We start from the raw sequence: 27,690 nt of genomic DNA on the forward strand, positions 1-27,690 counted from the left end.
GGCTAAATCACATTTATGGTTAGTCTGTGTCGAATGTAATTAGTGACGGCGGCTTGGTGGCGTCTTGTAGACGCGACAGTGAATAGATTAACGCAAACTATTTTTGCACCCATCCGTGCCGCGAATCCGTGCAAAACACATTTTGTTTACATCGAATCTTTGTATCCTTGGCACACGATAGTCTCAGCCAATTTTAATCCGGCTTATGTATTGTTAGATCGAGCCTACTTGATGGCGCAGTTATAAATTTAAGACACGTTCTAAAAATTGCACATGTTAATAAATCAAGCAACCTTGGAAATTCAAATTTTGTGAAGATAATTTTATATTGAAAATATTTTTTGAGATAATTCATTAATGAAAAAACAGTCCTCCTCAAAAATTGTTTGATATTATTAAAAAAAATGTAATGTCTCTGTAATAGTTTAATATTAAAATTAAATATAATAATAAAAGAATAATTTAATGTTTTTTAAATAAAGTTTTAAATTCTTTTAATAAAAAAATTATATTTTTTTAACTAATTAATAAAAGAAATTACTTTCACATGAATGTAATTCGAACGTTAATCAATTATTCCGTAAAAAAGTTATTAGATCAATAAAGAGAGAAGAATATTTCCTAATTTTTGCGTTTTAATTATATTAAAATTTTCAAAACTTTACATCTATCCATTGTATCCGTATGGAAATTAATTCTCGATTTACTGAGGAATAAATTCACAGTAAAAATTTTATCATTTTTTCATTCAGGAAATTTTAAAAAAAGATTTTATTACGCATACATAAATTTCGCAAATACAGAGATGATAATAGCGACACATAAAATGTCTATAGAAATAGCAATCGGAGCATTGCTGTGAACCAGAATCCGTACAATGCAACATTTTATCTTCTGCAGCAGCAATATCTCCGACCAAAAAGCCGGGCAAGCCCGGAAAAACCTAAACAGATACATAGATACAACGCAATGCAATGCATCGCGTGAGCATCCAATGCGTACGTTCTGAGGAAAAACGTGACGCCTGACATGGACACAACAGGAAAAGCGCTTATTTTTGTAGCAAAGAGAGAAGGCTCTGTGTCACTATAAATATACGTGTCGGTGACGCGCGCATTTAGACATGCCTACCTTCGCATTCGCTAATATGCTATATAATATCAATATAGGCATTTATTTGTATCGGTGCAAGATACATTGAATGCAATAGGGGGCTGATTTTAATTATTAGTCAATAAGGATTAGTTATTATATAGAATACAGAATGTGTGAAAAAATGTCATAGAAGCAGTTTATTTTAATAACCAATTTATAATAATAAATTTAGATAATAATAATAAATAGAAAATATTTGACAGAGAGGTCTGTGTAAACGGATAATACGCTTTGCTTTATTTTAATGGCAGAAGAAAATTAATATTAATGAGTTAGATTAATCTAAACAACTTATGTTCACATAATATCTTTTTCTGATTTTGATTAATTTAGAATTGATTTTTTTCTTAATGTGTGTGTTTTCTTATAATTTGAAGGAAGATTATCATTTATCATTTACATATTTTCATTTTTTAATATGATACCAATTTTTTTATGAATTTCAAAATAAGATTCTGTATATTGAAAATTACAATTAACAATTAAATGAATAAATTATCTTATTTTAGAAACAGCCTATACATATTCGTATATCGTTACGATATCCATATAAAGAAAATGATATATAGGTAGAATGATGAATTGGAAATGCAACATATATAATGCTAGAAGGGATGCGAGCACAATTTATTACATCGTATTTCATTAAACAAAATTGAAGAAATGATTAAAGATCTCTACATTCTTTTATTCATATTCTTAATAACAAAAAATATCTTTATTATAGAGATTAAGGTTTATCTTATTTTAGGTTTTGGATTTGATTAAAGATATCTCTCTCTTTGTACATAGATTGTACTTTTCTTTTTGATTAGCCTATTGATTCACGAATGAAAGCTATGTAATGATTATAATGAATAGCCAGAGAATCCTATAGTATAAGAAAAGTCAATTATTCTGGAGAATCCTTGACGCGCATCCCATCTATATTTATAATATATATTCTTGTTTCTTTAGTTGAAATATTACTTCGTTGACGAAAAGCAAATCTAGCAAACCTTTGGTGGAAGATAAAATACCGCTATTCTATTTATTTCGCGATATTTATCTTCTTTTATATCTTTATGTGTTTCAAAGCTAGAACATTAAACACACAAATAGAAGAAAAAAGATAGAAAAATTTATTGTATTGTATTTTACGAAAACACCCTTAGAATGGAAAATAATAGTCTATGAATATAATAAATTTAAACACAAATAGTTAATTTAAGAAAGCTCCTATTTCTATTAATTTTATAGTTATTATATATCTTAAATTATATTAAATTAAATAATTAGAATTAAATAAAACTATAAATTTATTTTATCAATTAAGATCAAATCTAAGTTTAAATATATAAATCCGCGTGTATTAAGAAAGAAGCATTAGTAAAAGGCAAAGTTTATATACACTATGTTTTATTTATATGTATATATTTATATATAATCTCTCTCTATATAAATAATGTTTAAATTATTATATAAAAACACATTTTGCATAATAATTTGTAATTGAAATTGCAATAGTCTCTTTGCATTTTATTTGGATTCTCTAAAGAAGAATCCGATGGAAACTCTGAATAAAAAGCGAAGAAAGATACTAACGAGCAAACATATTGTTGTCAATTGCAAATTTGCGTGCATCTACAGAACCGGCCGGATCGTTGGCGCGTGATATAATAAAAATAATTAAAATTGCTAACGATTCTTTTCCGACAAATACGCATAAAAATTTCAAATAATTCCGCGAACCAATTTTTCAGTGAAATTCTGACGATCAGGCAAATATTATTATTACCGAAGTTTCGTGCAAATTTCAGAAAAAAATATATTTGCGCTATATAAAATAATTGAAGCAGTGATTTTTTAAATTATGAAAATTTCTTTATTAATAAAAATTAATTTTTATCCAATTGAAACGCGCACATTATCTCATAAATTAGAAATATTATTCTATAAATTTATTAATATTTTATTATAAAACATTGAGTCAAAATATTAATTGATTTCAAAAATATACAGCTTAAAATTAAAAAGTGTAATGTTACAGAGATTCATATATGAATCGTATATTAATTTTTTTAAATGTAGAATACATTGAAATTATATATATAATATATACCTATATATACACATTCGTTTTTATAAAAGATTTTTTTTAAGTAAACATTTAAAAAATTGATTTATAATTATTTTTAACTTATCAAGTTCCCTCAAGTCGTATTTACAAGAAATAACGACATGAAATAACGACATTCAAGCAATGAAAAAGATAAATAAAAGTAGGTTAAACGGTCATTACATAAAAAATTGTTGATACATCCTATTTTAGTCATATAAGTCATTAATAATGATTGTCTTCTTAACAAATGAATTGTATCCCCTACTTATCTGTTCCCTCTCGCAACTTCTCCTTCTCGTAATAAATATGCAGTATGTGAGATAAACTCTGATGATAACCCGAAGACGTAAATATGTATAATGTACGGTACAATGTTATGTAATACAATGAGATAATTATTGATGTCGGCGCGCGCCAAAGAAAGATCGAAAAAAGCACAATGTAACGATCGGGTTCTGATTATAGCACAGACAGTGGAAAATTTCGTGAAACATTTTTTGACCCATGGGTTAATGAGATAATCGAGTCAGCGTTTACCGCGAGCTTCTTTGATCGTAAATCATCGTTATTAATTAATTCCATAAAGCTTTCTTGTCAAATATATATGTATATCATTATATTAATCAGTTTTATAACGGAAGTTTGTCAACTTTTAAATTCAAACTTTGTACATATTTAAAATGGATGGTGTGGCTAATTCTTATCCCGATTTAAAAGCGCTTTTTCAAAATAAAACATCTCTTTAAAAATAAAATCATTTTTGAAGAATTAATCTAATAAAATTTTTGAAACTAAATAATTTTTTAAATTAAATAAAAACTATTAACTTTTATTAATTTCTACTAACCCTCTACTAACTTCTATTAACTCTATTAACTATTTATTTCATGTAGTAGAAACAAAAGCTGAGAATAGCAAGTGCAAGTTTGAACGTGTCTGAAATTTAGAAAGTACACAATAAGAATTTTATATCCTTTTGAGAACAAAGCTGACTCTATACTATCTTTGAAAGATATATGTATCTGCGATAAATTTAATCTCGAAACTTTCTGAAGTTTACAAGTAGTACACAAAAGATATTTATTACGAGTATAAATATATTAATAGTAGATGTATTATATATATATTGTGTGTGTGTGTGTGTGTGTGAAGAGCACTAATGTTTACGCATTAAATTAATTAACAGTTGCAGAAAGCGGAATTATTACAAAACTCGTTTATATCTTCCCACGCAGAATGAAATTATCCTATTGTGTGCAGTCGATCTCGATTTACGCGCATACTCATCCCTTTCGCGCGAGTTAATCAATTTAATGCGCGAATATAAACGATAGTCACTATGAATATAATTCCGCAACGAATCAGAAATAGTAATAACATACAAATGTATTGATCGGTGCCCCTATTTCGCGCCACTCAGAAAAACCACCGACCTGAGATCTCTTTTAAATTACTGGTGCGCACACATTCGCAGTCGGTGCATCCGATGCATAATTTGAATGTTGGCGAGTGAACTAGGAAATTAAAAACGCGAGTAAGTGAAACTAGAAATAAACTAGAAAGTTTTTTTTTTCTTCCTCGGAAACAACTCTCACGTCGGAGCAAGCTTTTTCAGTCAAAATAAAGATTTTAAAATCTAGCAGAAATAAACAGTAAAATATAAAATAAAATAAATAATGTATACAACTAATAATATAAAAAATATTATATTAGAATATAAAAATATAGAAAAAAAATATCTTTTTTTTTCGTAAAATTGATTAAAATTTATTAAACAAATAACTTTTAAATCATTTTTAACTCATTCATTCGATTTGATATTTGTAATCTGATTATCGAATCAATATTAAATTTTAATTTTAATTTATAAACTTAATATCCTCAGTTCAATCTTTTTTATAATTTTTAATTTAACTCTTACTCAATTAATAAATCTATTTTTTAATAAAAATATTGTTACAAAAAATAATTTGTGATAAATTAAAAATAAATACTTTTAATTTTGTAAATCATGTTCTCCAACTAAGTTTTTAGTTAGATAGTTAATTTAATTTAGTTAGATAGTTAATTTTTAAAACTTTCAGAACTACAAAAAAATGTAGCACACAATTATATAATTGAATTTTAGTGGCAAATAAATCATTATACGGTAGGTATCTGTTTTCAACAATAATTAAGATTATTAATATTTTCGAAAACAGATATAATTTATCTGCTACTAAAATTTTAATTGCTACATTTTTTCGCAATTTTGAAAGCTTTAAAATTAAATATCTTAGAGTCTTTGTCAACGTTTAAAATTAGTTCGAAAACAAGGTTTATGATTACAATTATCTATTTTTAACATATCTATTTTAACTTATCTATTTTTAACTTAAACAGTTCCTCCGATACTTTTATTAACGGATAAATATAATTTCAATTTTATAATAAAGAATATAACAATAATGTTATATACACATATAAATACATATGAATTAATATATATTTATATATATTACATAAATTAATATATATATTTTACATATGATACACAAAATGAATTGAATCCTGCACATTTGCGATAAAAAATGTAAGGATCTCAGATTAACCAGGTAATTTCATGTTCTCTTCTATATCCTTTCTTTTTCATGGCAAATCCAAACAAGATCTATCATGATGTCGTCCGTAATGATTACTGCAATTATGATAATCGTAACTTGAATATAGTCTTCAGTCAGGGACACTTTTTCAAGGTCAACCTTGTATTTATTCGGAAACACACATTTTGAGATCAAGAATATAACTTGATTATCACAGCTACTTACCAATCAACCGAGATTTTTCATATGTCGCTGTACCATGATTTTCATTAAATGTATTATGAAATTATGTACATAATATTATATCATTGCTTATGAAAAATTAAAGATAATAATGTTATTAGACATAAAAATCTCTCTTATTTACAAATATAATGTGTCACGGAGAGAAAGTGCCTTTAGAAAATATAGTAAATTAGTTAAAGCATTTATGATGTGCTTACTACACATGTACACGAGGAAGATTTAACTTGACTGTGTGTTGGTATTACTTCGCGATATGATATATGCCAGATGTGGGAGGGTGGGAGCTGTATGCGTTGAATGAACATTCTCGCGAATGAGATAAACAGACGTAGACGTCGGAACGTTCGTGCACCTTGATGAACTTCCTATACAAGCCATCCAACGGATGTAATCTCCGGGGAGAGACTCACCTGCTCGAAATTACCGAATAATCAGCCGGTAGCGATTGATTTCGCAGTCCTTAACTTTTTCTGATGTGAAAGAGAAATTCAGATTTTTTATTATTTTTTTTTCTATTAAGTTAATTAGATCCTCAATCAATAAATTTGTCACTTTTCTATTCAGTTCTAAACAAACGATAACTGATTTTTAAAAAAAGAGAGAAAAAAGTACTTTCTGAATAAACGTGACGCACGAATAATGAACTATTAACTAATGAGTAATAAGTCGTTAGTCAATAATGATATATTAATTGATGTTGCGTTAAAATTTTAAACTACTCGGTTTTATAATTCGGTTTTCAATTTTATTTAATCAATTTTAAGAACTAATTTAGTCTTATAAGAATTAAATTATCTTTGATAATGGATAATGCAACTAAAAAGCAGTCTTCCATTTATAAAAGTATATTAATAATATAAATATATAATTTTGAAACTTAGTCGCAAAAAGGTCTCTAAATTTTTATTTATCAACTTTTTATGCACATTTAATGCGCGTATAATTAATAACAATATTATATATTGTTTTATTATTTATTTATTTAAAAACATAGGCACAAATGCTTTATAAAAAACTTCGATCCGTGCCAATTGATTAACTGTTTTGTTCTGAGAAACTTACTATCGCGGGTTTTCGCACAATCAATTGTCAAATGATGCAATTCCTTGTTATAAAGACGTAAACACGTACGTGCTAGCTCCACATCTTTTTTGCCTTTTCCTTATTCATCGGGAATGTATCCATATATGTACGTATCTATTTTTGCAGACGTAGATTTCACGCTAATAATTTAAACAACAACGTATTATAGGCATCAGTCCTTTTACGATGGAAATCTCCATTCGAAAAAACCATTGGCATAGAAACCAATTCTATGCATGCAACGGCAATGCAATACGTGCATTAACTGTAAAATACGCTGTGTAAAATAAAACGTGCACTGACATAATTAGGACTTTTTTTTCTGTTGTACTTGCACAAAAAGTAGAATCTACGCGAAAAAATATAAGTGAAAATATTCATAAAATTATAATATGGCAGTTTATTAATATAAATTATAAGTGAATATTTTTATTTAATAATAATTTAAAAATTATAAAAATATATATTGATAATTGTCATCCTAAAAATATCTTATTCATACAAAAATAAATTTTTGTATATACATATATATTTTGTATATACATATATTATATTACGATACGTCCATGAAATTCTATGGAAAATTTGTGTGGACTTGCTTTCTCTTTAACGAAAGTTTGACAGTAAATCAAAACACATATTTTTAAGTATTTCCAATATTTTTATAATCAAATATCTTATCATTAATGAAAGTAATCATTAAATTAAAAAAATCTTTTTTTTATACTGCTTACTTAAAACTCAATACTTAAAACTCAATATTTGTAAATTTCGTTGCAACACGACGTTGTAAACGCTCATATAAATTATTATTTTTATTATTATATATGTGATTTAAGTTATTGTTAATATCTTATGTCACATATTTTATTTATATATAGCGTGTGTAAATGTGATGTAAGTTATTCTTTCGCAATGTAATACACACGAGCGCATCATATTCACACAATAGTCATTCGATATTTTGCAACGCGTCGCAAATTAATACTAAACGGTTCCTAGCACTTCTATAAGAAGTTGATTCAAAACAATAATAAATTGCATCATCATTGATAATCGAGTAATTTCGATCAGATATCCAGATATTTTGATCGCATTGCGCTGTGCTTCATCACCAGTAATGCGAAGTTACGAGGCTGGCTATACGACGATAACAGAAACGTTCACGTGTTCGCGCATTGTGTCGCGAAGAATGTGCTGTTTATAATGATAAAAAATTATCGTTACTTGTTACGCAATATAAAAGCGACGGAAGTTACCTGACGTTTCTACAATGCGAATGTCTGACGTGTCCATATTCATTGCGTCGCGCTTATGATGTCGATTCGTATGTATATTTTTCCTTTTTTCAAATCCAACTTGCGTAATAACTTTGTGCTATCTCGAATAGATGCAATTGAATCAATACAATCATAATAAAGAATCAGTGATTACAAAAAAGAACACAAGATACCAGATATTCTTTTAATCGCTTTTATTCAAAGGCAATTTTTTTTTAATGTAAAAAAATCATAATTTATCGTACTTATTTAATTTTCAATATTATATACTTTTTTAAATTAAATTAATATTTCATTAAAGTTAATTTGAAATTAACTTAAAAATATTATAATACGTTATCCATTTTTAATCTACAGTTTAATAAAACTTAAAACTCCATATTTTTACTTGTTAATATTTGAAAATTATAATTATCTTAACATTATCGAAAAAATCGATCATTCTCGGAAATTTTAATTTAAATTTTGATTTAAAAAACAGTAATAAGACGAACATAAAATCATTCTATAAAATTTCGCTTACTGTAATTAAATCACATTATTTTATAATTATGATATTAGTTTCACATATAATATTTTTAAAAAAACAATATAATTCTTTTATATCATTGGATATTGCAAAAAGTTTAGATTATAATATAAAAATCTAAAAAAAGCTTATATTGAGACATTTTCACGCTTTTACGAAAGATACAGTTTTATACTTTTTCTCGTTTTTCTATAGCGCAGAACTTTGTTTTCATATTGGAGAGTTGCATCTAATGATGCAATCTTTCCAGCATTCTCATATATGTTATAAAGGAAGCGCGAAAAGCACTTGTACTCTCCTTGGCCTAGAAACTACAAACGAAAATTGATAACTATCTATATTATCGTGAATAATGTGTGTATATGTGTAGACATGGTTTAAAAGCTATATTTTAAAGTAGTCAAAGTAAAATGCTAAGCTAGTTTTTAGTGGCAATAAATTTGTCAGTAGTTCCCATTCGCATATCGCAATAGTTAAATCTGAGCTTTGGAGACATGGCGCGAATTTTTTGTTGAGTATCACGCACGCGAAACTATTAATAAGATATTGTGCATGAGTAACACAGACTTCGTAATCATAAGTGAATCTCTATAAGTGCATAGTTATTTCTAATTTATTAGTATATCACAATAGTTTATAGTTACACATTAAGTTCAAAGCACATGTTATCTTAATTTTAGTTATCTTGAGTATGTAAAAAAAATTTGTATTCTAACTAAAGAATGCTGTCACGGATCTCAAAATATATTTTTTTTAAATTTATTTTTTTGTAGGAGAAGATTACTTGTACCATTGTAATTTTATTTGATATTGATATATACATATAAGATACAATTGATGTCGTAGAGAAGTTATATTATTATCTCATTTGAACTTTGTTACTTCTGAATAAGGCAAAAAATTTTATTTTAATGATACCATCAATATAATGATTCATTTTATATACAGATTATTTCCCGAATGAATTAGTCACGGTTATTGATATCAAGTTTATTACTTCCTTGCTATTGCTTCATCGCTTTACATAAAGCAAATCATGGTTTATATTCTTTAACGTTAAAAAAATGAAGAGTCATCTGTCATATTTCGAACGGTTACAAAATACGCAATACTAAGCATTAAAAATTTTCTATTTCTTGTTCTTATAAAGATTATATATTGTATTATTATTGTAAAACTCTCTATATACATGCATATATGTATACATATATATGTATATGTGTATATATATGAAAATGAGATAATTAATAACTAATACTTAAGCTGTTTTTCTTTTATTTCTATGTATTATATATAATTTATATCTTTCTTAAAGCATATCGTTTATTTGAGAATTATACTGTACAGATATACTCTCTCTTTAATTAAAAATATAAGACTAAAAATATAAATCTGTATTATAGATATCAATTTTAATTGAAAATTTTGAGATTTGCTGCAAAAAGTAAAGGTTCTAGTTTTCGTTATTATATGAACATATTTCGAAATATCTCTTTTCTTTATTTTCGTCATAATATCATAAGTATATTTATATACTGTGCACATACTTACATATTTCAATATCTTATACATAATTATATTGCCGCAAATAGTTTTAGGAAAGAAGGATAGACAAATGTAAGCAGTTTAAAACTCATTTATTGAACATGACATAAAAATGACGATACATAATAATGATAAACCGAAGTCTATTATGTAAGCTTCGAAAACTTCAGATATATTATTCATTTATAATCTTCCAATATAATATCTCGCACGCCCGTGTGTACGTGTGTGTTTGTATGAATTCCCTATCAAACTCTACAGATGATTACTTTTACACACGTATGTATAATCGTTACACATGTGGAATGTGCGCCCACCGTTTCGCTTTCGCTTCCATCTCTCTCCGACTACGAAATTCTCAGATAATTAGCGATCTCGACGACGATACGGTAACTTGCCTTCGTCTTTGCGAAAGTGAAACTGAATCTCGATTTTATGCCAATACTTCCCTTATAGTGAATCATCGCGTTAAAAATGCAAATTACGTACATAATTACACTGTATTATCGTGTATGACAAACAGAATAATTAAGAACATCAGCATAATAACAGATATAAACACACAGGAATAAGTATATTCTATAAAAAAATTTTCTCAAAACAGCATAATAAAAAAATGAATAAAATAGGATTTGCATCAATAAGTAGTAAGAATCGAGTTCTTTGATTTATGATCGATTTATGCATAAATGTACTTATAAAAGTATATAAGTCAAGCATTGCAGTGTCCGTCGCTATTATAATTCTGTATTCTATAAGCATTTATAAAAGCTTATTGCACGAAGATTTTTTTTCCAACATTTTTATTTTCTTTAAAAAAATGTCAGAACTATGATGGCTTCTTAAATGTTAACTCATGTTTTTTAAAACTCATGTTCCTCTTTGTACTGTTTATCTTATTTTACAATCTTTTTTTTCCTACATATTGCAGAGAAAGACTCGGAGTAAAAAATATAAATTGTACAATTATAATGGCCAGAATTGGTATCGTCATCGGCGCTAAAAGTCACACGAAAAATAGCGAACGGTACGGATTCTTTCAACAACATAAGTCGCTATCTGTCGAAAAATAAATATATATGTTCATATATAAATTGGAGAGACAATGTATGTGTGAGAATAAAGGGTAGAACAGATGAGAGGGACGATGCGACCGAACGCACCGTCATGTGAAATGCAGGGTCCGGTCGGACCCCACGCCGCTACGCTACTTTTTTTTTTTTTTTGTTACTTTATTATAATCTTGGGCTTTTGGCAGTGATATTCAATCGTCGTGAGTGAGGAGAAAGTACTTGAGCAATCGACGACGATGTTGGGCTTCGTCCAACAAGTACAACTTTTACAAGATAATTCTTTTTCCGCTGAGCCTAAATTAATTCTTTGGTGATAAAATACTTTAGAAATAAATCCAAATCTGTCTTTATTAATGAAGATAAAATAAATTAATAGTCTTTTTTCATAGTCATATACATTGTGCATTGTCAAGAGTAATGGTTATAATTTACATATGTGATTTACGGCGATTTTAATGTTCAATGTCTATACCTAAAATAGCCATAAAAAAGAAGAGATACGGAAAAATTATTTCCGCTGTATAAATTCGCAAAAGTCACGGTGCTTCTCCTCAAACACGCGCTAAAAATCCGCTCAAAATGTCCCGAGTGAGGTATAACAAATAACCATAAAACAGTAGTAGTAATACAAAAAATAGTCAAGTCGTCGCGTAATAAATAATATGCACATATATTACGCGTATGTATGCATACATATATATATATTTTACCTATATATATATATATGTATACATATATCTGCACGTGTATATATATAGCTTTGCAATCGCGTTGCGACCGTAGAATGAAAGTGGATCGAGAGATTATGCAATATTAAACGGAAATATATGTATTTCCCTCTTTATCTATTTATATTCCTAGAAAAAAGATCTAAATCAACGCAACAGACATTTAAATATGAAATTCGACAATCTTATTGAAAAAAAAATTCCAATCCACGTTTACTCCGCGGTCCGAGGCCGCCATAATAATAAATAGATCGTATTATATCTCGCCAATCTCTAAACTCTAATAACACCATTTTTCTAATCAGTACGAATCAATCGGCGAAACCTTGGGACACGCGCACGAGTTGGGTCCTGATGCCCAGAGTTCGCATTAATGGCAGTACCGTGAACTTACTCACGAAATAAAATACTAAATGTGAATGGAGATAAAAAGAAAATAAAAATCTACATCTATATCGCTTGTATATCCAAAGGTTATACAATTAAATTTAATTAATTAATTAGCAAATTTATGACAGTATAAATCCAAATGTCAAAAAGACTTTCAATCTTAAAATAGTAGCTTAATCAATTTGTTGTGCGAAAATTTGCGTGACATATAAAATACTCTAGACAGAGGGATATAATATATATTTTTTATATAAAAAATTATTATATATGTATAATGAATGTAATATGTCTCCAATGTTATACTGTGGATAAATATTTTAATACGGGCCCACATCGAATATCGCGTATCCCAATGCTCCGTTCAGCACCACGATGCCCTAAATTGTCTTATATCGATATTTATACTTTTTGTTTCTGTTTTTTTTTTTTGTTTCACTAAAGCAGTCTTACATAAAGCGGCAACTTTTGGAAATTATCCGGTATGCATCTCAATATATATAAAATGATGATTTCCGAATCATTGATCACACACTAACCCCGATGTTCGCAAACAATTCTGTCTCTCTTTCTTGTGGTTTTTTCTGCGTCGTTTGCTCTCTTTTTTCTTTCCTCTCCCCTTTCTTCGTTCCCCTGCCATCTGCACCCGAAGAAGAGAGAAATGCAGGTTGAGCTACGTAAATTTTCAAAATTTTCCGCACGATATCTATCAACTAAGTTTTCTCTTAAATCTGATGTGAATCCGAAAGCGTAAACCGACGTATGTTAATTCATTCTTGCAATTATAGCACATTAAACTCAACAGAAAAAAAATATTTTATTTCCTGTAATAGATATTAAATCGAATTAGATCGACATTCATGCCAAGTAATTATATTTCCAAAAACTGTTTGTCATTATTAATTAAAAATAAATAACTTTCGTTGTACTCTCGAAATAATCGATAGACGCTTTCGGAATGTTTTTTTTTTTTTTCAGACTTAATCTTTATATACACGTTAAGACGGACGTAAACGACTTCAAATGCTCGTGCGCCAGAATTTTTTATCATTTTTTTCGAAAAGTTTTGAAAGCAACGTTGTTCTTTCTCTCTTTGCAGAGAAAAAAAATTACTGGAGCTCTTTCATGCTAAAGTTCTCTCGTGTTTTTTTTAGCCCAATCAAGAAGAAATTTGTCATATCGGTTTTCGAATAACGCGGGTTTCGCGATCGACGAAGAATCGAAGCGTTCGTACGAATCTCGTCCTAACTTTAATATCTCACCATAATCGCCTCTCTCTAATCCGTTAATCGTTGCAGAGTAATTCTACCTTAGCTTATACGGTATCACAGAATTACATGCGGCATCACTTAATTGCTCCCAGTTCGTAATCTCCGATATACGCAACCGATAGAAAGAAAGCGCGCTAAATATATCCTTTAAACCAGAATAACTGTAAATGGGCGCAAAGAATCGAGTGTTATAAGAATTAGCATTTTATTATCTAATTATTAAAAAAAAAATCATTACGCGCTTTAATTAAAATTTATATAACAGCTAAATGATCAAATTTCATAACACTGTTGAGAATATAGAATATTTGCACTTTATATGTTTTTATAATAATTTTATCTTTCTTGTAATTATTAATCTTGTATTTCTAATTAAAAATTTTTTAATCTATTTTATTCATTTGGAAATTTAACAATTTAATTTTTATTTATCACAAAATAATTATTACTAATAAGTTGAACCATTTTAACCGTTTCATGTCAGTAATATAACAGAAAAAATATTACACGCTCATTACTAACACGCACGTCAATATTAAATAAACATTTCTCTCCTTTTCATATCGTAGCGAGTTGTATGATTTAGAAAGCAACATCTAATTATTTCTACAAATTAGAAAATTCGACTGTACATTTAATAATTAATATTATAAACTGTAAGTTTAAGAGAAAATGATTTTCTTCTATTTAATTAACCAATAACAGAAGAGTCCAAATTTTCATGACAGAAGCAGCTGCTCTTTCCTCGTAACACTCGACGTCCTTTGCAACATGTGCAATCCTCGATGCAAGGACACAAGTCCCCTTCCCGCATCTTTTTCTGCCCAACCGACTCGATAATTTTTATAACGAAATAATACACTATATATGTATATATATTACATGAAAAAATTAACAAGCGCTTGTAGAGCGACGACGCGAAACAACAAATACAAATATATGTATATATAACTCGTGCGCGAGGTAGAGAGAAACCTCGGGAGAAACGTTGTTACATCTTCGATGATGTGTGACAAATGCGATTCATTTAAGAAAATATCTTCATCCGGTTCGCGCGCGAGCGCCGCGATTTAGAGGAAATCTCCGGAATGATATCGCGCCTTTATATGTGCGTGTTATATACAGCAAAATGCTTTAATGGTACCGGATGTATCTATCATGCTTCTCTACATAAACTCTCCGGCGTGTACGTTAGCGTACTACTATCATATACGCTACAAAGCGCGAGCAATTAACAATATCGTTTATTAAGACATCAATAATTGCAAGTTGTTTAAAATTAATTTAAATACGTTTCTAATTACCTTGACAAAAATCGCGGAAAATTAATACTACTCGTTAAAAAAAATAATCCAAGAAAAAATTTATTTTAAAATTTATTTTAAGTCTTTTCATGCAATAAAATTCGTATTAGACTAAGTTATTTTTTTTCGTATATTGATGCATGTTATTCTAGGCATAAAAACACGCTTTGCATTGCAATTTGCAATATTCCGGCGCGATTTCCAGCGGAGATTTTCTGATATATAGAGGGGGGAGCACGAGAGAAAACTAATCCCTAGAGGACGAATATGCTTATGCGAGGACTAAGTATACTAATAACTAATTTTGCGTGACGTCGAATAGCGCGGGATGTATACATATGTGAAAATAAGCGCTTTTCTTAGGCTCCGTTCGCTCGTGATCTGATTCGAAGGATATACGCGTGTGTGCACGTTTATTTCGTGTCTTTTAAAACTTCACACGCATATATGCACGGCTCTTTTTTTCCTGCACGGCCCTGATATCCCGTAAAGGCGAGAAACTGCTATTTCCGGCACGTAAACTCGATCCCAATTCGAACAACAGGCGAGCCTTACTATTGTTCTCAGTTTGATATCACGATAAAAACAAAGAATATTCACGATTCTTTTTACGCTAGCTACTCTCTCTCTCTTTCTCTCTTTATATTTTGACCCCTATTCTCATCGCGCATTCAACTCTGTCCCCATTATACGTCGTGAAAAAAAAACATTCCTCGTATTAAGCAAATAAATAACGTACTCACAATTGGACAGAGCCCCATATTTAGCGCGCTGAGAATACGAGCTTCTATTCTTAAACAGTTTTTGCATGACGTACTGATTAGAGGACGTTTCTTCAGTTTAGGTTGCGAGAAAGTTAATTAGATATTTTAAATGGGGATTTTTTTTACGTTCTGCTTCCTTTATGATTAGCACGAAGTAATAATTTGGCGAAGAAATCAAAAACGCATCGGTCCTTAACAGATATCTAAAAGATATTCGAAAGACGTCTGTGAAAGATAAGAACATTTAGAAGAATATGTTTCACAAGAAACGGTTTTCTCACACACTTGTTTAAAAGATTAAAGCATCTCTTTTGAATATCTTTACTTATATCTCTTAGATATTATCTGCACAGATATATAGTATGTGTGGTCGACCGACCAAACCGGAAACTCCTTCACGCCCGCTGAATGTCTTTCTTTCTTCGATTTCGCTTCAATTGTTTTATGTTTTAGGAAGAGAACAACATATATTTATAGAACGCTATGCGCACGATTTCGTGCGCGATGAAGGAACTTAGCTTTTAGGTCTGACAACACAAGTGACTATTTTTTTTTCTCGACTGACCACGAGCTTGCAACATTCAATAAAATATTCCGCGACGCGCAATATATCTCGATACATAATCTCGACATAGACATGTTTGTTATATACCTTACTTCATTAGCGCTGCCACCGCTCCAACGATTATCCTTCAAACGCTGATGATCTTCAGTTCACTTCCGAAATCTCTGCCGCGAGAGAGATTCGATGCTTCGTCATTCATTGATCAGTTGTAAGTTTCTTTCGAGATTATTTCCTTCTTCGTCTTCCATTTCCCTTCTTTCACCCTCTCGATCAAATTCTCCGACTTATCCACGAGTATTACAGGATAAATCTGATCCTCTGATACTTTTCCCTCCTTACGTTGCCTCGAAGTTGTCGCACAACTCGCTGTTGTTTTAAGCGTCGCAATCAACATCTCTCTTCATTCTCTCGAGTGTTCACCGAGGCTCTTCCCATCGTCCGATCGCTCGACCGAGGTATCTCTTGACCCGTGAGGATCCTTGACACGATCGACTGTCGACATCCAACGGGCCGAAAATAACGACTCGAGGATCATCCTGCTCTTCTTCCTTCTTGCTCGTGTTAAGCTAATAAACTCGTTTCGCGCTCGCTTTCGAACGTACGACAGGCGAAAGTTGATCTCCTCGCTCTTCTTCTTCCTTCCTTCACCTCGTCGATTTTCATTCTCATATATGCATTCTTCCTCTCCCTTTCGATCTCTTCCCCTCTAATGCACATCTCGCGCTCTTTCTCCATCATCATCATCTCTCTCTCTCTCGCTTCCTCTCCTTTCTCGTGTTCTTTCCTCTCTACCAAGCTGAAGGCGGATCCGGACACGAGCGTGCTGCCACGTTGCGACTCGCCTCGGATGTAGTAGCGGGTGCCGAAGTGCGTCGGATCTCGATTGGTTTCGAGCCGGATACAGGCGGCCGGCCCAAAACCCCTTGATTGTTTCACGATAAATTTCGCTGATCCTCCGCGCAGTCCTCCGCCTTCTTCAGCGAGCGCTTCAGCTTGTCGACCAATCGATTATGGAACTTGTTGAGGGAACTCGAACTGCCGGTCTTCGGCGGCGACGTGCTCGTGCTTTTGCTCGGACTCTGCAGGGAACTCTGAGACGCCCTCGAGGATGTCCTTGAAAAGTGCCGCGAGGTTAACGGCACGGATCGATGCGCCGGTGAGGTCAGGAAATCGGAACCCGGGGAGGTCGATAACGACGGACCCTCCGACTTGGAACATTCGGACACCTGCGAACAGAAAAGGGATATTTCGGGTTAAAGGGGCACGAGGGAGTTTCCTTGAATAAAATTTTTCCATAAAAATACGATCACCAATTAACAAGCTTTTATTAATTAATGCGTACTTATTTATGAAATAAGCAGCGTCAAAAATAATACATTTGTTAAAAGAAAATTTTCACATTGAAACTTTACATAAAATCTCCATTCCTATAGAGCACACAAAGCGAAAAGAGAACTAAACTTGTTTTCAAAGAATTATTATATTATTTTAATAATTATATTATTGTCAGTTTTCAAGAGGTAGATATATAATTTATCAACTTACAACAGTGAATTATGAACCACAATTGACCTTTGTCAGCAAAATTTTTATCATTCTATCATTGCTTTACAACTACTCTTTAATCGCGTAATCTGCCTTTCAAATCCGTCAACTTTCATCCAAATTCTGTTTAATATTCATCACGAAATCACGATGCGCAATCATATCGTCTATAATAACTGACTTCACGCATTTTTCATTCGTTATTCGATGTACGAACAGTGAAAGCAGCGGCAATCCTAATATTATATAAATTATGTTTGCAAAATTATTTTGACACATAATCATATAAGAATAGATATCTTTCCATATAAATTAATTTCCTAAATTTCAATATCATCTGTTTAATTGATTAATTTTAATAAATTTTACGTGCGTTTACTTTCAACGCAAACTAATTTATCCATTATTCAGCAAAGTGCAATAAAAATAAAAAAATATATCATGTCATGTATTATGCATGCGCACTTTTCCACACACGAATGCACATCAAACCTACAATCATGCGCTCGCATCACAATAGAAGTTGATAGCTGGCCCATTAGACCAGATCTGTTTTCTGTAACTAATGCTTCCCTGTTTTTATACATAGATATATGTATAATGGCGGCAGGTAAGATCATGTTACGACGACATAACATACTAACTAAGAATGATTCTAATCTATCGCTATCGACTTAAAGCAATTTATATTAAGCCGCATTTAAAATTTTAATATCAAAAATTGTTTGATTAAATCACAATTTTTTATTTACTTTATGTTTAATTTGTTATATGAAATATCTATTTATACATCCTTGTATTCTGGTACAAATTTAATTATGCGTTTTAAAAAATTTTTATTTAATTTTAGCCTAGCTAATTGTATGAGTTTTTTATTTTTTATTTATAAATAATAATAAAATTATCTTTTATAATAATTTCTAATTTGGAAAAATCTTATTAAAGTTTTAATAAAGATAAAATATAAAGATTATTTATTAAAATATATAAATTATCTGAAATTTTCTTAATAAATATATAACTTTTCTCTATAGATACAATGTTTATTGCCCTAACTTGTCCCTGGTTTCATTTCAACATCAATGAATTTGTACATCGATTTCGCTTGCGTATAATTACATAATCCATATGACAAACAAAACACGACACGTGCACAAGCGGTGTATATCGCCTATATATTCTCATTTAATTTCACCTATCCCCGATAGAAACACTCGTATTTATAAAGAGCCTTTTATTGAAGCGTTATATGAGATAATAATAGCAGTATTGAAAATAGGAACATCATTCGCTATCGATTACTGATAATACTATCACCGTGCAAGTTCAGGAACAGATATTCAAAACTTGTTTGCTTGTTTATTTGTTTAAGGTTTATTGATATACTGAATTTGTCAACCGTATGCAATAAATAAATATTCTAATTTTGTTTCTATTATTGGTAGCTAATATTTTGCATACACAATTTTTTATCAAAAATGATTAATAATAGATATTTCAAAATATGTACAATTGCGTTTACGAAATTTTGATATAAACTACATAAATAATTTTAAAAATCCGAATGTAACATAACATTAATTTATAATATTAAATTTTATTTTATTAATTAATATTTCTATTCGATCAATAAGTAATTAACATCTTAAAAAGATAGATTTGTATAAAATTTAAATGCATATATAAATTTGTCACGATATATAAATCCACAGCATTAGATTAAAATATTTTATTTCTATTGATAATTGATATATATTGTCTATTATAATTTATAGTTTATATAATACTAAAGAAAACACGCGAATATGCGCAATATAATTGTATCATGACAAAGCGCACATGTTGTGCAGATAAAAAGTGCGCACAATATAAAAACTATATAATTTATAGTTAAAATTAACATCAAAGACACACAAACGAGTTAAAAATATCCCAAATAACGGAAATACTCTCGATTGTATGTAATATATTATAAAAGTATATAGTATTTATAATAAATAAAACATATGCATTATGTGTGTGTGTGTGTGTGTGTTATTCTATATTTTGTATATTCTATTTATTTTTTTTTATCTTTTTGATAATAATATATTTATAATAATAATTAATATTTTTCCCTTCATGTTAATCAAATTAATTACGTATAATTATTATTTAATGTGTAACATTTTATTGTCAGATAATATAAAAGTTATAATTACAAAATATATAATTATAATTATTAAAAATAAGAAATAATTTAATTTAAAATAAAAAAAAATAAAAATTAGTGCTCTTCCCAATCAATTTATTTCTTATCTCACACATGCATATATACATATACACTATTTATTTCTTATCTCACATTTCTGAATCTATTTCTTATCTTATTCACTCATTCATATGTAAACGCACACACGCGCGCACACACACGCTCACACACGCTCTCACACACACACACACACACACACACGCACACACACACACACAAGCACGTATAATAGCCGACTTTAAAAATTATCTCAAAATATTTCTAATTTATTTGATAATCACAAGGTCAAAAAAGACTAGATTTTTCTCTTGATAAATAGATAAAAAAATAATCAATTAAAATAATAATAAATAATAAATCTTGAATGTGTGTTGATTCATAGAATTATATATAAATTATAATATACATATAGAAATTAATAATAGTTTCCTTCAGAAATGCAAACGTTTTATTATATCAGCGTTGCTAATTGATTATCCGAAAAATTAAACTGTCAACGAGAGAGAGATTATAAAGTAATACGTAATATTTAAATCGTCTTTAAATGGTCATTGTCTTAAGTGTGATTATAGAATAAATGGAACAACAGATAACGAAGTTTTGACAAAGACGAATCCATATGAAACTGCACGATACATTGCGAAACCGACAACCATATGCTTACGCAATATCGCGTCACAGATGTAAAGTACCTTGCGTGTAGAACCTAAACCTTCAGCAACATCTTTTTGTTAGAAATAATTGGACGAAATCTATATATTTCTCTTCCGCATAAATTTGAAAACAACTTATGCAACCTCTTAATCTTTACAACATTACAGATATATTCCGCATTAAATTTATGTCGCAAATAAAATCAGTTTGAAACTGTCGAAAAGCATGATTCATGATAAAATTTCATGATAATTGCCATATTTGTCATTATTACGCCTATTCAATTTCTTTTATATTCAGTTACTTGTATTTTATGCCCTATGAAATTTTTATTTCTAAATAAATATATCCGTCAAATGTATAAAATATTCGAATAAAAATAATAATACATTTGCATATATATAAAGATTTTTGTATTATGGAATTACGATATGAAATTAATATACCCAAAAATCTTGTACATCAATTAGCGTATTATAAATATTGTATACTGCTTTTATTAATTAAAATCGTAATTATCTATATCGTAACTATAATATCTTCTATCACCGTTACTGCATTTTTCTTTAAGTCATACATAAGAATGATAAACATAAAGATCGACGGTCGCAATGTCATCGGCAATATAATGTTTGCAATAACATTTATGAGCGCGATAAGTGCCGCGTACCACTTGCAATTAGGCATTGTGCGCATAACTGCTTACGTCGCGATAAAAATACACTCGTGACCAGCGTATATTTATCCGTAAGACACGTGGTTTCGATCGTCACTCGTCATTGACTATGCTTATTCAGTGTCTGCAAACACAGTTTTACCGGGCGTTTAGCGACGCTTAAAGAAAACCGGTTTGAGTGTGGCGAGATGATCTTTTACGGCAATGATTTCGTGAGAATCCAACTTTTTTAAAATTATTTTTTATCTGCCAAGAACGTCAGCAAAAACTGATATACCTTGCTAAATATACTGGTTATGTGAGAAAAAAAAAATTGTATCTAATCTTTATATAACTTGAAGAAAATTATCAAATTCTTTTATGACACGTATGAAATGCATCACTTCCTCTCAGTAAAAAAAATTTCTATATTGAATTTGAAATTAATTTAATGCAAAATTATCATTAATGTACAAAACTGATAAAAATAATTTAATTTAATATATTGAAGACCAAATATCTCTTGCGAGTTAAACTTCACAAGTATAAATAACAAAATCTTGTTTTTCACTCAAGTCTGAATGAGTTTCAAATAAATGGAATTTAATTTGAGATATTCAATTAAAAATTAATTCTTTACATGTTAAATTATTTTCTTGTCGGCAATATATTCATGTAAAAAATCAACTTTTTTTTATTTGAAAACAACACGCAAACAAAACAGAAAGTTATAAAATGGAAAATTATAAAAACTGTCATTAAAAATTCATGGAAAACGTATACATCGCAAAAGCTTAGCAAACAGTATTAAGACAAATCTGAATCCGTATTATACACACACATAATAAGAGATTTTATATGTATATACAAGGTCTGTAAAAAAAAAGAGATTCTATATAATATGTGCGTATATCATGAATGATAAATTTCATTTCTATTATTTTGCAAAAGTTTAAATATAACAATAAAATCTCAATATGACAAAATTTAAATTTGCTTTAATAACAAACTTAAATCAAAATATAATTATAATTAATATTTTAATTAATTCTTAACGTGAAAAAACTAATCTCATGTTTAAATAAATTTATATTATCTAGTATTATAATATATATTATAAATTATATAATATATATTATATTTATATAGTTGATTCTCTTCCTGTTGTTCCAACTTCTTGGTTAAGTTTTATCCGACAGATAGCATATCTTCGTCTCTTTTTTAGAACTTATCTGAAAAGAAACGAAAATATGCTACCTGTCGAGTAAAACTTATCAAGAAGGTGGAACAATCGACCCTTATTTTTGAAAGACAGACCTGTATTTAAAGGGCACATTAAAATAGCAATAAATTTGTCCTTTTGTCGTTAACAAAGAATTAGGTGTATACATATACACAATTATATATTGAAGGATATACACAATATATAAAATAAAACAATATAACAAATATATACAATGTACACAATATAACAAAAAAAATATTTTTAAAAAGGCAGAATATTCTTATTAGAATAATAAAAAAAACAGTAAAGTTGCAATCTTTATATTGACAGAAGAGTTATATAACTTTCATAACACTCCAAAGAAATCAATCGTCGATTTGCATAAACAGAACAATAACATGTTTATTTTTTTAATTATTATCTCTTTCTTTTTCTTTTTATTCTCTCTTTGTTTCTCTCTCTCTCTCTGTAATGTATCAAATATTATTTAAAAATTGATAATTAATTAAAAAAAAATTAATAATACATGTATATATTACAAATGACATTTTATAGAAACTCGTAAGCGTAGATACTGATATCTTTTGGAGCTATGAAAGTTAAGGCGTTTATTTCGAAAGAACGACAAATTTAAAATTCTTGTTAAAACAGTTTTCTTGCATACCTCTCTCAATTAACAATTCTACTTTATTTCTAATAAGTTAATGTGACACACAAAACTTGGTTTTCAAAATAAACACCTTGTCGTACAAGCTGGAAGATCGCGCAAAGGTAGGCTGGCCGATTACCATAAAAATCGAGACAGAAGGGTGATCAGGTGTGCCGCACTTTGCAAGACGGTTGTGCCTGCTAGTTCGCCAGACCTGTGAAAAAATTGCGCATGCAATGCTGCACTCTTCCTCGATTTTCATCTTATTGTCTTTTCATCATTTCACAATTTTGAGCAATGTAACGATTGACGATGGTCAATCACAAATTTCACGCACAATACATGTATTCTTTCGCGATGAATGTCAACTCGTCGATCCGTAATCTCGAAAAGATGCGTTCGGCAGAATACGCACATAATTTTCTTTAGATGCATAAGAAAATTTTGTTATGCTGGCATAAATTTTAATGTTTTCGCGCTAGTAAATACACTACAATGCACGAATGACGCATCAAGACCGGCAGGCGCCAGCATTGTTAAGTTAAAAGTCATCGATTCGTGCAATCGCATCTTACATAAAAGCTGACAATCCGAATTTTAACGAGAAATTTCTGTTTTATCTATTTTTAAACTAAAAGTTTGTTTTTTTCTTTTATTATTCTTAATAAGTATCTCTCAGCAAGTAATACAATATTTAACAATAAGGAGAAGAACAATTACGTCATTAGGAATTGATCACGCTGTCAATATGAATAGTTCTTATATTTATAGATTCACTATGCTATATATTATTTTCCAAATTAAAATTACCTCAGAAAAATATGTGTTTGAAATTGTATGTGTCAAAATAATTACGCGCGAGAATTTATGTATATAAACATTCGATTTGTTTTTTTTTTGATGACTTGACATCGCAAAGTCACGATTCGTACAATATAAATGATTGAATTATACTCTTGCAAATATGATCATTATAAAAAAATTGTGCATAGCGTAGAAATTTGCTTCAACATCTTTCTTTTCCTCTCTCTTCCATCTTTTTTGCCTTTTTCTTATTAATGTATTTCTAATTTATTTTCTACATTTTATAATTATTTTATATATATATATAATCTCAACGTTTATTATATTATATATATATATATATATATATATATATATATATTATATTATATTATATATATATATATATATTATATTATATTATATATATATATATATATATATCTTATATTTATTCTCTTTAAATACCATCCATAATATACTGCCATGTGCTACTATATTATAGTACATGTTTACATTTAAAGTTTGCAAAAAGCAACTGTATGTTACTTTAAAATACAGCGTTTTTTAACTAATGCTCTATTGTTCTGCAGAACAGTAGTGTTTTACAATAATTTTTACATTTTTAGCAAATATATTTTTTTTTTTTACTATATTAGTCACATTTTACTTTACAAATTTTTATTTATTATTTTAAATAAGAGAACACAAAAGAAGCTATAAATATACATGTGTTTTTAACTTAAATATTCAACTTGACTATCAACTTGACTATCAATAAAGAGAGCATTGCGTTACTCACGCGTTGTAAAAACTGCTAATTGTTCTGTAGCACACAGATAATAGATATTTTTTTTTTTTTTTATCACTCACCTTTCTGCTACGACAGGCCTGCGGATTCGAACACTCGGACGAGCGCCGGCTGCGATTAGTCTTGTAAATGTCCCATTCGTTTTTCACCACGGGCATCATAAACGCCATCTCGTCCACCGGTGCGCGTACACTCTCTTACTCTGTTCCTCCTTCCGTCGACTCTTCGCACTCACTATCCCGTCTCTATCTCTCGTCGGCCTTTTGCCTCTCTCTTTCGTCTGTTCTCTCTCTCTCTCTCGCAACGGTTCTAGAAAGTTCAACACGCACGAGACACCTCGCCGCGTTTTAAAAAGAGATAATCCTCACTCTCTCGATGTCTGTCGATACTCCTCGATGATGACGTTCCTCGCGACTTTTCGCTACGAGATCTAGCTCGTCCCGCAAATTTTTAAATCGCAATCACGTCAATTCGTCGAAAAAAATCGATTTCGCGCGCTGGCGCCTTATTGATAATCGTCGATGTATCGCTCGGCTTTTCGATCTGCTATGACGATCGCTGTTGACAAGTCCGGATGACAAGCTGGCTGGAAAACTGCATACACGTTGCGCTTTCACAAGTGCGTTTCCTGCGATGCGCCCGCCTTGTTATATCTGCTCGATATGTATTTTTCTGTAATTTATCGGCTTGTCGTCTTTATTTTTTTTTTTTTTTTTTGTCGACAAATATCTCAGAACTCACGTCTGTTCGATGCGGCAGTTCGCTGCAGAATGAGCACGCCGGTCTGCGTGTGAATAAGCAACGTACTTGCAAACGAGTGGAGGGGATAGTCGCGCGCACTCATTGGCCATCATTGAGGCGGGACACCTACGTCACGGGTTACCATTGATTTTTCAATGTTGATACACACAGCAGCGTGACGTGTCGGATTGAATTTTTGGCGGCGCGCAATATTGTTTCGCGTAGGCGTACGCTGGAGTATGTGGGAGCAGGTATATAGATTCATTAAATGTCCGGAGATACCTGAATCTCCGAAGAGCCGGTATATAATGCGAAAAGTTACGATTACCGACTACACACTTTGATTACGCGCCAATCTGTCATTTAATGATGAATTTCTTTCAACGATTCCGAAATTGAGAAGTTCCTCAACCAAAACACTTTTGGCTCGCAATATTATGTCACCTCTTAATTTTTAACATTAAATAAAAAAATTCTTACTTAAATAGATTTGTAAAAATATGTGTATTCTATTTCAAAATTGAATTAAAAATACTAAATGAATTGAATTTGTTGTTCTTATATTTCATTTATAGAAATGACAGAGAAAACAAAGATAAACTATTTATTAAAGTTATAATTATACTATTAAAGGGTGATATTCGGTGAACCGTATTTTAATTTTTGATATTAAACGTAGCTGCAAACAAGCTCTAAAAACTTGAAACTAATTAGGTAAAATTGTTGAAAGTATATATAAAACAATTAGCATGATTAGCAAAATTATACGATACGACATGTAACACTTTAGAACGAAGGCAAAATGTAAATTAAATATAGATATTTAAATCGATAGAGTGCAGAAAAGTTATACTTATTGATAATACTGTGATTAACAAACACGTAATAATTCGTTTAGAGCAACGCACGAATTGTATAATTTAACATGTTAATAGTTAAATAACAAAACATACACTTTTAAACTTATAAATATTTGAAATTAGATATTTAAAATTAGTAAAATGCTTTACAATAAATATTTCAAATATAAATATATTATAGAAACAAATAAAATACAGCAGAAACAACAAAATATCGAGATAAATAAAAAGTAATTGTCCACATACATGGAACCAAAAAAGAGGTTTTTTTTTTTTGCTGAATGCAACGCTCATGACGTAAACATATATAGCTTATAGCTTATGTAATACGTCATATATCTCAACACTATTATTTAACAGCCTACACTATCAAATATAATTTATCAAGAATGAACGGATGTAAAAAAAAATATTAAACACTCTTTCAAAAGAATTCATTATCAATGATTATCATAATCTGTCCTCGATTAAATGCAATACAAAAATATGCGAATTTACTTAAAATTGACTTTAAATGACCTTAAAACGAGAGGCAAAAGAAATTTATTATTACTGTAAATACAATGTGCTTAATATAACATGCATATGAATTAATGATAATATTATAACAGTATACTATTATTCATTAATTAATGAATTGCATCTCATCACAAACCGCTGACGAAACTATAATATTTTCCTCAATTTCCTCGATAAATGCACCAACAAATTAATCATTGTAGAAGTATTCATTTTTATTACAAGTATTCATTCTAAAATATTTCATGCTAATGATTAATCTTTTTCATAAATTAATATATCTAAATCTATAAATCTAATAACTAAAAATACTTAATAATGAAAGATATATTTATACTTAAAATTCTTCAAACGCTTTACAAGCAATTTATCTCAATATCGCGT

The 27,690-nt window shown here is 29.6% G+C and overlaps 1 protein-coding gene across 5 annotated transcripts; it reads right to left on the reverse strand.

Annotated features, from left to right (window-relative positions):
* Window positions 1-10,594: 10,594 nt before the first annotated feature.
* Window positions 10,595-25,957, reverse strand: LOC145932594 (uncharacterized). Of its 5 annotated transcripts, none has more exons than XR_014424744.1 (4): window positions 25,249-25,957; window positions 23,684-23,806; window positions 16,706-17,839; window positions 10,595-13,349 (listed from the first exon to the last, which is right to left on the reverse strand). XR_014424744.1 is itself a non-coding variant. In XM_083031639.1 (3 exons), the coding sequence occupies exons 1-3, from the start codon at window positions 25,354-25,356 to the stop codon at window positions 17,546-17,548; spliced, it is 477 nt and encodes a 158-aa protein (XP_082887765.1). In that variant the 5' UTR covers window positions 25,357-25,957; the 3' UTR covers window positions 10,595-17,545. The 5 variants fall into 5 exon arrangements, 3 of the variants coding, with proteins under 3 accessions (XP_082887765.1, XP_082887764.1, XP_082887766.1); XR_014424743.1 differs by having other exon boundaries at window positions 16,701-17,839; XM_083031639.1 differs by having other exon boundaries at window positions 10,595-17,839; window positions 23,732-23,806.
* Between the last annotated feature and the right edge of the window lie 1,733 nt (window positions 25,958-27,690).

Source organism: Prenolepis imparis, unplaced genomic scaffold, assembly GCF_030444845.1.
Source record: "Prenolepis imparis isolate NDT839.2.m4 unplaced genomic scaffold, iyPreImpa1.0 SCAF_2, whole genome shotgun sequence".
NCBI lineage: Eukaryota > Metazoa > Arthropoda > Insecta > Hymenoptera > Formicidae > Prenolepis > Prenolepis imparis.